The sequence below is a fragment of the Nicotiana sylvestris genome, chromosome 11 (assembly GCF_000393655.2).
Source record: "Nicotiana sylvestris chromosome 11, ASM39365v2, whole genome shotgun sequence".
Classification (NCBI taxonomy): domain Eukaryota; kingdom Viridiplantae; phylum Streptophyta; class Magnoliopsida; order Solanales; family Solanaceae; genus Nicotiana; species Nicotiana sylvestris.
The window spans coordinates 80289697-80301719 of record NC_091067.1 but is presented as its reverse complement, the minus strand read 5'-3'; the positions used below and the strand labels follow the sequence as shown (position 1 = coordinate 80301719).

The 12023-nt window shown below is 40.8% G+C and overlaps 1 protein-coding gene across 1 annotated transcript; it reads right to left on the bottom strand.

The window, feature by feature from the left end:
* Nucleotides 1-3313: 3313 nt before the first annotated feature.
* Nucleotides 3314-3829, bottom strand: LOC138881223 (uncharacterized). Its single transcript, XM_070161432.1, has one exon. The coding sequence runs from the start codon at nucleotides 3827-3829 to the stop codon at nucleotides 3314-3316; it is 516 nt and encodes a 171-aa protein (XP_070017533.1).
* Between the last annotated feature and the right edge of the window lie 8194 nt (nucleotides 3830-12023).

Sequence of the window (12023 nt, the reverse complement as noted above, 5' to 3'; positions counted from 1 at the left end):
AGTCCAAAACACAACATAATCCGACTGACCTTTCTATGACCCATACACAACCCACATAATGTCTACGGAGCCTCTAATAGACACAAAAGAGTATAATAAAAGTGCTGGCAACAAGGCCCCAGCTATACCTCAAATACGATACATGGAGGACAACAGATGTATAAACCCGAGATAGAATGGGGCTCACCAAAACTGTTGAGAAGAGGATGCACCACTAGCTGCTATTAACACTGCCTTCAATGGAACCACCTACATCCATTTAAAGATGTAGCGCCCCCGGCATAAGGGACGTTAGTACTGTCAAATAGTACTAGTATGTAAAGCTAAGACACCATCTTAATAGAATGAACAATAATACAAGGAGCAAATAATCATAAGTTCAATAAGAGCTTCAAACAATACTCAAACATCAAATTAGGACCACATATGTTCTCAAATCAACTTCCATATTATTAGGTTGGGAAATCTTTAGTGCCGCTATGCCACAGTACAATACCACCGTGTTCTTACATGGAGTCCGATCTCGACCTGATCGGCTAGGTCATCTCATTTGAGACATCAACCATATCCACAATGTCACGCCCTAACCTCGAGAGGCGCGACCGGTGCTCAATCGAGAAAACCCAACTGAGCAAGCCTTATCAAACACTTCCTACCCAACTCGATAAGAATAAGGAAACCATGATTTCATTCATTTATTAAGACAAGGAAAGATAGGGTATTCTACAATGTTAGTTCATTTTAAATCACAACATTAAACCATCGATAAGTTCCAAGATTCCATACAAATACACTTTAGAAAAGCGAGAATTAGAATTACATTATAGTTTGTAGACCCATACAACGCTCGTACATAAACCACACATATGTCTACGGATCCTCTAAGGATGTAAAAGACAAGTATGACAATGCCGGCAACAAGGCGCCGGCTATACCTCAAAAGTAGAAGTCTACAACAAAAGATGTGCAATATAACCTCTTGAAGGATAAAGGGGCTCGCCAAGACTTCGTGAAGAAGGTACTCTGCTACGTGCGATCGACACTATCTGCCCCCAGCATAAGGGATGTTAGTACCATGGAATAGTACTAGTATGTATAACTAGACACCATCTAGTTAGAAAGAACTTTCATACCAAACATAAAGAATTCACACTTATAACTCAATAGCTTTAAACGATTTCAACATTATCATTGTAGAAGAATCATGCAATTTTTCACATTATGTTTCCATAGCCTTTAGTTTGGGGCATTTCATGTTGTTCATCCTTGTCCGCTATACCACTGCTAGCTTGAGCAGAGTCCGATCTCGACCCGATGCTAGTTTGCCTCATTTGAGACATACACTTCAATCACAATCTCACTTCCCTTTTTATCTGGGGTTCAATATCAACATATTACCACCATGTGTGCGGCATGGCGTCCGATCTCAGCCCGATCAGCTAGGCCGCCTTACCAAGGCATTTCCCTTTTCCATTAATCATCTCAATTCAATCTTTGTTTCACATATATCATTCCATAGGCACTGGGGCCACAACTATCACGTCATATATTTGGAACTAGGCCATATTTCACATCATTCCCAATTTCAATGTTAGATTTGTAATTTAGGAAAGTAAGTGCACACAAGTGCAATTAAAATTGTAGGCATAGAGGAGACTTCACATAGATGGTACAACATATGCAACTTCAATTTCAACTTAAGGTCAAAGCATTTCAATTCATGATTCATAGTCGTTGCCCCTTTCAAGTTATCAAGAATAACATATTGGTAATATTGACACACACTTTCCACGCATATAAGGTTACAACACTAGTTCAAGTGAAATAACAATCAATACAACAATTCAATATTAATCTTACTGTATTCACACAACCACTGATAAATCTCAATTTCTAAAAGACGGGGTTTTAGCCATACATACCTCAATAAAGCTTTCCTTAATTCTTACAAAATTCCGGGACTCTTAGTACTTCAATCTATAGTATAAGAATTACATATCGAACCAAGAATTAGTGATATGGTTAATATTTTAGCTCGTTCGGGTGTACTATCAAACACCAAGTGAGCATGGTGATCTTACATCCCTTTTTGAAAGAGATTTCTTCAATGTTATACTTCAATTGTTGTCTCCTTAGTTCTCATCCTCCCCATACCCCATTATATCTTATGCATGCAAGATTATTAGCCATTTTTCCCAAGAACTCAATTGCTAATCACTTATTTTAAATAGAAAGTTCAAAATTACAGATTATGGAACAAGTTCTTACCTTTTTAGGGTGAATACCTAGCAACACTCTTGACAATCTTCAAGATTTTGGGGTGAGAGTTGGGTGGGGATTAGATGAAGGTCACTTCCTCTCTCTATAGAACTCCTTTTCTCACTCTATCTTCAGTAAAAATAACATAAAGAAGGTCGGACGGGGTGTTTTTAATGGGATGGGGTCAGGTTTTAAAAATTAGAAAATAGGATCCCCGACTCATATCTGCGATCGCATATCTGACATGCGGCCCGCAAAATGGACTGCAAACATGGTCCAGAAAACTAGTCACACTGCCCGGGTATGCAACGGAAATGCGATCCGCATACTTGTTCTGCGGTCGCATAATGCACCGCAGAACTGCCTTCACAAAAATTTCAAGGGAATTATGCGATGACTATGCGGCTCGCATACCGATTATGTGATCGCATAATTAGCCGCATAGTTAACCTCAAATTGACCAACACACTGACTGGTTCTGCGGCGACTATGCGGTCCACATACCTATTATGCAACCGCATAATGGACTACAAAATCGCACATTTTCTGGAAAACTTAATTTCTTAACTTTCTAACGCACAGATCAATCCAAAAGGTCTGAACCGTGGCGAGCTAATTTAATGAATTTCTAACACATTGTCCTAACTTGGCACTACAAGACTCGGGTTTTTGTGTAGAAATTTCACGAGCCTTACATCCTCCCCCACTTAAGATCATTCGTCCTCGAATGAGGACTTAGGTTCACTCATGAGTAATCTTCATGCAACCTCAGCTTTTCATAACACGAAACGAAATAGTAGACCTGTATTTGGTTAACTCCTTAAATTTCCGAAAATTTTGCCAGAGTTTCCCTTGTATCTAGGCCTATCCACCTATCAGAGAGCCTTAGAAACATATCCTAATAGCATATACACATCTCACATACATAACATGACTCGCACCATACTAACCATTACCGCATAGGCAATATATAACCCAAACAGGACAGTCTTACATAGATCAAATCAAAAGAAAATAGTTCATAGGAGATAAATGCATAGAAGCTATTACATGACTATTCAAACAAATGTGGGCACTTCTTTTTCATTTCATCCTCTGCTTCCCAAGTGGCTTCCTCAACTTGTCGGTTCTGCCATAACACTTTCACGGAAGCAATTTCCTTATTTCTCAATTTCGGAACTTGCCTATCAAGAATGGCAACTGGAACTTCTTCATACGATAGTTCCTCATTAACCTCAATAGTTTCAACTGGCATAATAGAGGACGGATATCCTACTACCCTTTTCAACATAGATACATGGAAGACCGGATGTACCAATGACAGCTCGGGTGGCAGCTCGAGCTTGTATGCTACCTGACCAATCCTCTGAATCATTCTATACAGTCTGACATACCTCGGACTTAATTTCCCTTTCTTTCCAAATCGCATGATCCCCTTCATAGGGGAAACCTTCAAAAATACCCAATCATCCTCTTTGAATTCCAAATCTCTGCGACGAACATCTGAATAAGACTTTTGACAACTTTGAGCAGTTTCCAACCTCTCTTTAATAATCTTGACTTTCTCCATGGCCTGATGCACGAGGTCCGGCCCTATGAATTCAGCTTCTCCAACCTCGAACCACCCAATGGGAGACCTACATCTCCTGCCATACAGTGCCTCGAATGGTGCCATCTGGATACTAGCATGGAAGCTATTGTTGTAAGCAAATTCTATGAGTGGCAAATGGTCATCCCAGCTACCCTTGAAATCAAGAGTACAAGCACGCAACATATCTTCGAGCATATGAATGGTCCGCTCTGCTTGCCCATCGGTTTGAGGATGAAAAGCTGGGCTAAGATTTACTTGCGTACCCAAACCTTGCTGAAATTTCTTCAAAAAGTTGGTCGTGACCTGAGCCCCTCGATCTGAAATGATTGAGACTGGAGTGTCATGTAACCTGACTATTTACCTGATATACAACTGAGCATACTGTTCTGCTGTGTCGGTAGATTTAACTGGCAAGAAGTGCGCTGATTTTGTGAGTCGATCCACGATCATCCAAATTGAGTCGAACTTGCGTGGAGTGTGTGGTAACCCTACCACAAAATTCATGTTAATCATCTCTCATTTCCACATTAGAATTTGTATGCTTTGAGCCAATCCACCAGGCCTTTGATGTTCAGCCTTCACTTGCTGACAGTTCGAACATCTAGCCACAAAGTCTGCCATATCCCTTTTCATGTTATTCCACCAGTAAACCTCTTTGAGATCATGATACATTTTTGTAGAACCTGGGTGCACGGAATACCTGGAATTGTGAGCTTTTGCCATGATCCTTTCCTGAAGACCGTCAATATCAAGGATACATAGGCGGTCTTGGTACCGTAGGGTACCATCATTCATGCCAAATGAAAAAAACTATGGTCTTGTGTTTATGAATCCCCTCTTTCAGCTGTTGTAACAATGAATCGTTGAATTGCTTCTCTTTCACATCCATCACGAGCGACGATTCAGCCCTATTCTGCACAATTATCCCTCCTTCACTAGAGTTCCCAAGATGAACCCCCAAACTAGCCAACTGGTGAACCTCCCTGGCCAACGTCCTCTGATACGCCTCCAAATGAGCTAAGCTCCCCATAGATTTTCGATTAAGAGCATCTGCCACAACATTAGCCTTTCCCGAGTGATAGAGAATATAATTGTCATAGTCCTTGAGTAACTCTAGCCATCTTCTCTGTCTCAGATTCAACTCCTTCTACTTGAAAATATATTGAAGGCTCTTATGATCCGTAAATACATCCACATGGACCCCATACAAATAATGTCGCCAAATCTTTAGCGCAAACACCATTGTTGCAAGCTCTAAGTCATGGGTTAGATAGTTCTTTTCATGATTCTTGAGTTGTCTAGAAGTATAAGCTATAACCTTGCCATGTTGCATTAACACACACCCGAGCCTGATCCTCAAAGCATCGCAATACACCACAAATCCTTCCGTACCCTTTGGTATGGCTAATACTGGTGCTGATGTCAACCTTGATTTCAATTCTTGGAAACTCCTTTCACAAGCACGGACCATTGGAATTTAACTACTTTCTGCGTCAATTTAGTCAATGGAGAGGCAAGAGTAAAAACCCCTCCACAAATCTCCTATAGTACCCTACCAAACCTAAGAAACTACGAATCTCCGTTGGAGTGGTAGGTCTAGGCCAATTCTTCACCGCTGCAATCTTTTGAGGATCAACCATAATTCCTTCCCCGAAAATGACATGACCCAATAACACAACGGATTCAAGCCAAAATTAACATTCTAAAAATTTTGCATACAATTGATGTTGCTGAAGAGTCTGCAAAACTGCCCTGAGATGGTCAACATGGTCCTCCCGACTTCGGGAATACACAAGAATATCATCAATGAACACTATCACAAAGGAGTCTAGAAAAGGCTTGAAGACTTAATTCATAAGATCCATGAAGGCTGTCGGGGCATTTGTTAGCCCAAAAGACATCACCATAAATTCGAAGTGACCATACCGAGTTCTGAAGGCTATTTTTGGAATATCCTGCTCCCTTATCTTCATTTGATGATACCCGGACCACAAGCCAATCTTTGAGAAACACGTAGCACCTTGCAATTGATCAAACAAGTCATCTATTCTTGATAGAGGGTATTTGTTTTTGATTGTGACTTTGTTGAGTTGCTAGTAGTCAATATACATCCGCAGCGATCCATCATTATTTCTTACAAATAAGACCGGTGCGCCCCACGGTGACACACTTGGCCGGATGAAACCCTTTTCTAGCAAATCCTTCAATTGTTCCATTAGCTCTTTCAGTTCTGTCGGTGCCATTTTATAAGGTGAAATTGATATAGGCTGCGTGCTTGACATCACATCGATCCCAAAATTGATCTCCCTGTCTGGTGGAATCCCAAAGAGTTCATCTGGAAACACATCCGAAAATCTACTCACAACTGGTACGGACTCAAGGCTAGGCGCCTTGGCATTTGTGTCCATCACTCAAACTAAATGATAGATACACCCCTTCTTGATCATCTTTGCTGCCTTAAGGTAGGAAATAAACCGACCCTTAGGCACTACATTATGTCCCTTCCATTTAACAACGTGCTCATTAGGAAATTCAAGCCTCATAGTTCTAGTCCGACAATCAAGCTTTGCAAAGCATGAATAAAGCCAATCCATTCCTATTATCACATCGAAATTGACCATTCCTAATTCAACAAGATCGGCCATGGTATACCTACCACGTACCGTGATAGCACAACTTCTATAAACTCGAGCAGTTGTAATAGACTCACCAACCAGAGTAGACACCGAAAATGGTTCATGAAGCTGATCTGGTTCTATCCCAAATTCATTGCAACAAAAGGGGTAACATAGGACAAGGTGGAATCGGGGTTAATAAGTGCATACACATCATGAGATTGGACAGTTAGAATACCTGTAACAACATCTGGAAAAGCCTCTACAGTCTGGCGACCACTAATAGCATAGAACTGGACGGGTCCTCCTGAACTCTATGCACCACCCCTAGCTTCACCACGCCCTGCGGGTGCTGGGGTACCTCGAGGTGGGGTGGGTGGGGTACCTCGAGCTGCTGGACTGGATGACTGAGTTGTTCCCCTACCCACTCCCTAGTAGGTTACCCGACAATTCCTCTAAATATGACCCATCATCCCATATCCATAGCATATAGGTAACTCCAAATAGTAAGTCCCTGAGTGCATCTTCTCGCACCTGGGGCACGGGGACCTCTGCTGCTGTTGGAACCTCTCTCCTGACTGACCCCGCACCTGGGGCACGGGGACATCTGCTGCTGCTGGAACCTCTCTCCTGACCGACCCCGCTGATGGGATCCCCTGTTGCCCTGATCGGGCCTGAAATGACTCCACTGATGCTAGCTGGGCCCTGATGGTGGTGCACTGGCTGAAGACTGTTCAATAGACTGAGAAGGCCCTAATGATCCTCCCCTGAAAGCTTATCTTCCCCCATCTAGTGACTCTCCCATGTTGCCCGTAGACCGGTCCTTGTTGTTACCCTCTCTCTCTCCATTATGTTCTTCAATTTATGGTTCTTTGTGGCCTGAGCAAATGCTACCATCTTCCCATAATTCATGTCAGAATTCAATGCAGCCGTAGAAACCTCATTAATTGTCAAAGTATTAAGGCCCTTGAACAAACTGGTGCACCCTAGCCTCCATTGTGGGTAATATGAGATTAGCATATTTGTATAGGCGGGCAAACTCCATATGGTACTCCCATACACTTCTACTACCTTGCTTCAGATTCTCAAACTCAGCTGCATGGGTTGCGCTTGTCTCGACATGTAGGAAATGATCTATAAATGCATCGGCAAACTCGTTCCACCTTGCTGGAGAGCTCCCCTCCTCACGGGAATCTTCCCACAACTCAAACCACGAATAGGCCACCCCTTTCATACGGTAGGCAGCTAACTCTACTCCCTCTATCTCGGTTGCACGCATAACCCTGAGGGTCTTATGCATCTCATCAATAAAATCCTGAGGGTCTTCTTCTGGATTGGCACCTGAAAATACTGGAGGGTATAACTGGAGAAATCTATTCACCCTGGAACTAGTAGAATCCCCTTGCTGGCTAGATGAACTCGGTGCAACATTTGACCTCTGGACTGATAGGCTACTAGCTGGGTCAACATCTAAATAGCTCCCATAAGATCCCCATCAGAAATACTAGAACTGGAAGCTGGGGCTGGAGGCGGAACAGAAGTATCAATGGGATGGATAGTGGTACCCTCCACCGGTATAGGAACTGGGGTAGTATGCTCTGGAATAGAAGAATCAGGCAGGGTGATAGCAGGGCGGCTACCCTCACCCGCAGTATCAAGCAGTGAATCATCAGCCACTTCTGAGGTGGCATTGGCTTCTTGGCCAATTCTCGCTTTCTTATTAGGTGCCATTTACTAAAAGGTAGAACAATGCACTAATTAGAGAGGGAACAGTTTCACCGCACGATCCAGAATATCAAAGAAGGGTGTTATTCCTAAATGCCCAAGTAGCCTCCAACTTATAGATGTGGTCGACTACACACCGATAAGAAGGACTCTAATAGACACGGCTCCAAGACATCCTAGGACACTTCAAAACCTTAGGCTCTAATACCAAGTTTGTCATGCCCCAACCTCAGGAGGCGCGACTAGCGCTCAATCGAGCAAACCCAACTGAGCAAGCCTTATCAAACACTTCCTACCCAACTCGATACGAATAAGGAAACCATGCTTTCATTCATTTATCTAGACGAGGAAAGATAGTGAATTCTACAATGTTAGTTCATTTTAAATCACAACATTAAACCATCAATAAGTTCCAAGATTCCATACAAATACACTTTAGAAAAGCGAGAATTAGAATTACATCATAGTTTGTAGACCCATCCAATGCCCGTACATAACCCACACACATGTCTACGGAGCCTCTAAGGATATAAAAGACAAATATGACAATGCCGGCAATAATGCCCCGGCTATACCTCAAAAGTAGAAGTTTACAACAAAAGATGTGCAATATAACCCCTTGAAGGAGAAAAGGGCTCACCAAGACTTTGTGAAAAAGGTACTCCGCTACGCGCGATCGTCACTATCTTCAATGGATCCACTGACATTCATTAAAAAATGTAGCGCCCCGGCAAAAGGGACGTTAGTACCATGGAATAGTACCAGTATGTATAACTAGACAACATCTAGTTTGAAAGAACTTTTATACCAAACATAAAGAATTCACAAGTATAACTCAATAGCTTTAAATGATTACAACATTATCAATGTAGAAAAATCATGCAATTTTTCACATTATGTTTCCATAGCCTTTAGTTTGGGGCATTTCATGATGTTCATCCTTGTCCGCTATACCACCGCTAGCTTGAGCGGAGTTTGATCTCGACCCGATCGGCTAGGTTGCCTTATTTGAGACATACACTTCAATCACAATTTCACTTCCCTTTTTATCCAAAGTTCAATATCAACATATTACCATCATGTGTGTAGCATCGCGTCCGATCTCGGCCCGATCAGCTAGGCCACTTTACCAAGGTGTTTCCCTTTTCAATTAATCATCTCAATTCAATCTTTGTTTCACATATATCATTCCATAGGCACTTGGGGGAACAACTATCACGTCATATATTTGGCACTAGGCCATATTTCACATAATTCCCAATTTTAATATTAGATTTGTAATTTAGAAAAGTAAGTGCACACAACAACAATTAAAATTGTAGGCATAGAGGAGACTTCACATAAATGGCACAACATATGCAGCTTCAATTTCAACTTAAGGTCAAAGCATTTCAATTCATGATTCATAGTCCTTGACCCTTTTCAAGTTATCAAGAATAACATATTGGTCATATTGAGACACACTTTCCACGCATATAAGGTTGCAACACTAGTTCAAATAAAATAACAATCAATACAACAATTCAATTTCAATCTTACCGTATTCACACAACCACCGATAAAGCTCAATCTCTAAAAGACGGGGTTTTAGTCATACATATCTTAATAAAGCTTTACTTAATTCTTACAAAATTTCGGGACTCTTAGCACTTCAATCTATAGTATAAGAATTACAAATCGAACCAAGAATTAGTGATATGGTTAAGATTTTAGCTCGTTCGGGTGTACTATCAAGAACCAAGTGAACATGGTGATCTTACGTCCCTTTTTGAAAGAGATTTCTTCAATGTTATACTTCAATTTTTGTCTCCTTAGTTCTCATCCTCCCCATACCCCATTATATCTTATGCATGCAAGATTATTAGCCATTTTTTCCAAGAACTCAATTGTTAATCACTTATTTTAAATAGAAAGTTCAAAATTACATATTATGGAACAAGTTCTTACCTTTTTAGGGTGAAGACCTAGCAACTCTCTTGACAATATTCAAGATTTTGGGGTGAGAGTTGGGTGGGGATTAGATGAAGGTCACTCCCTCTCTCTCTAGAACTTCTTTTCTTACTCTATCTTCAGTAAAAATAATATAGAGAAGGTCGGACGGGGTGTTTTTAATGGGATGGGGTCGGGTTTTACAAATTAGAAAATAGGAGCCCTGACTTAGATCTGCGATTGCATATCTGACATGCGGCCTACAAAATGGACCGCAAAAATGGTCCAAAAAACTGGACACTGTGCTCGGGTATGCGACGGAAATGCGATCTGCATACTTGTTCTGCGGTTGCATAATGCACTGCAGAACTGCCTTCACAAAAATTTCAAGAGAATTATGCGATGACTATGCAGCCCGCATACCGATTATGCGATCGCATAATTGGCCGCATAGTTAACCTCAAATTGACCAACACACTGACAGTTTCTGCGGCGACTATGTGGTCCACATACCTATTATGCAACTGCATAATGGACCGTAGAATCGCATATTTTCTGGAAAACTTAATTTCTTAACTTTCTAACGCACAGATCAATCCAAAAGGTACAAACCGCGGCGAGCTAATTTAATGAATTTCTAACACATGATCCTAACTTGGCACCACAAGACTCGGGTTTTTAGTAGAAATTTCACGGGCCTTACACACAATTTCAATTTATCATTTCTAACACAGTTACCACCATGTGTGCGTCATGGCATCCGCTCACGGCTCGATCGACTAGGCCATCTCACTTGTGACATCCACCTTTCGATCAGTCATCTTACTTTATATCTCTTTCCTATCTTTCAATACACTGGCACGAGTGACCTCAATTGCAAAGTCATTCTTGGCACTTGGCTATATTTCACAATTTAAGTAACCTTTTGTTAAACATTCAACTAATATTATCATTAATCAACAATGAGGCCAATCATGTAAGGCATTTGCACACATAAGGGAGCAACTTGGAACACCATAAGCAAATAGAGGCTTTTCATACAAATTGGCATAACAATCTTTATTCGATTTTGACATGAACTTTTAACCTTTCTTAACACGTATTCCACATCTTTAAGCACATCCTCTTAAGGGAAAGATGGCATGATAAGCATTTAGAACAGATATTGAACATACGCCATTCAACACAACACATTAGGAATAATCAATTCTAATATGATCAAATTGGGGATTTACACCAACTACATGAATACGGGGGGGGGGGTTGATTCTAAGAATAAGGGGTTTTAGTCATACATACCTCAATTGAGCTTTCCTTTATTTCTACAATAATTCTGGAACTCTTAGAACCTTCAATCTATTTTAGGAATATAACAAGTTGAATAAAAAATTAGAAGGATGATCAAGATTTTAGCTCATTTGAGCACATTATCAACACTATGTGTGCATTATGTTTTAAAAACCTTTTTGTAAAAGATTCCATCATCTCACCCCCATCCTTCACAATTTGTATCTCACAATCTCCCTACACTCTTTTATAACACATGCATGCAAGATAATCACTCTCATCCCAATGAATTACCTTTCTAATGGCCCATTCTAGTTACATTTGGGAATTAAGAGTTTGGGTGATAGAATCTTACCTCTTAAGAAGAAGATCTAGGTGCCTCTCTTGACAATCTTCAAGATTTAAAGCATGAATTGAGGAGTGATTTTGATGAAGAACATTTTCTCCCTCTAAGACTCTCTTTCTTACTCTAAATATACCAGAAAATAGGCTTAAAATGAAGTATGGCATGAGATATATCGACATAGGATCGGGTCTAAAAATTAGAAATTTGGTATGAAATTACTATTTGGTATGGCTTGATGAGAGGATACATTTCAAAAGGAGCAATGTGTTTT

Excerpts from the sequence above, each read along its gene's own strand:
- LOC138881223 (XM_070161432.1), bottom strand. The coding sequence starts at position 3,829 with ATGGAGAAAGTCAAGATTATTAAAGAGAGGTTGGAAACTGCTCAAAGT.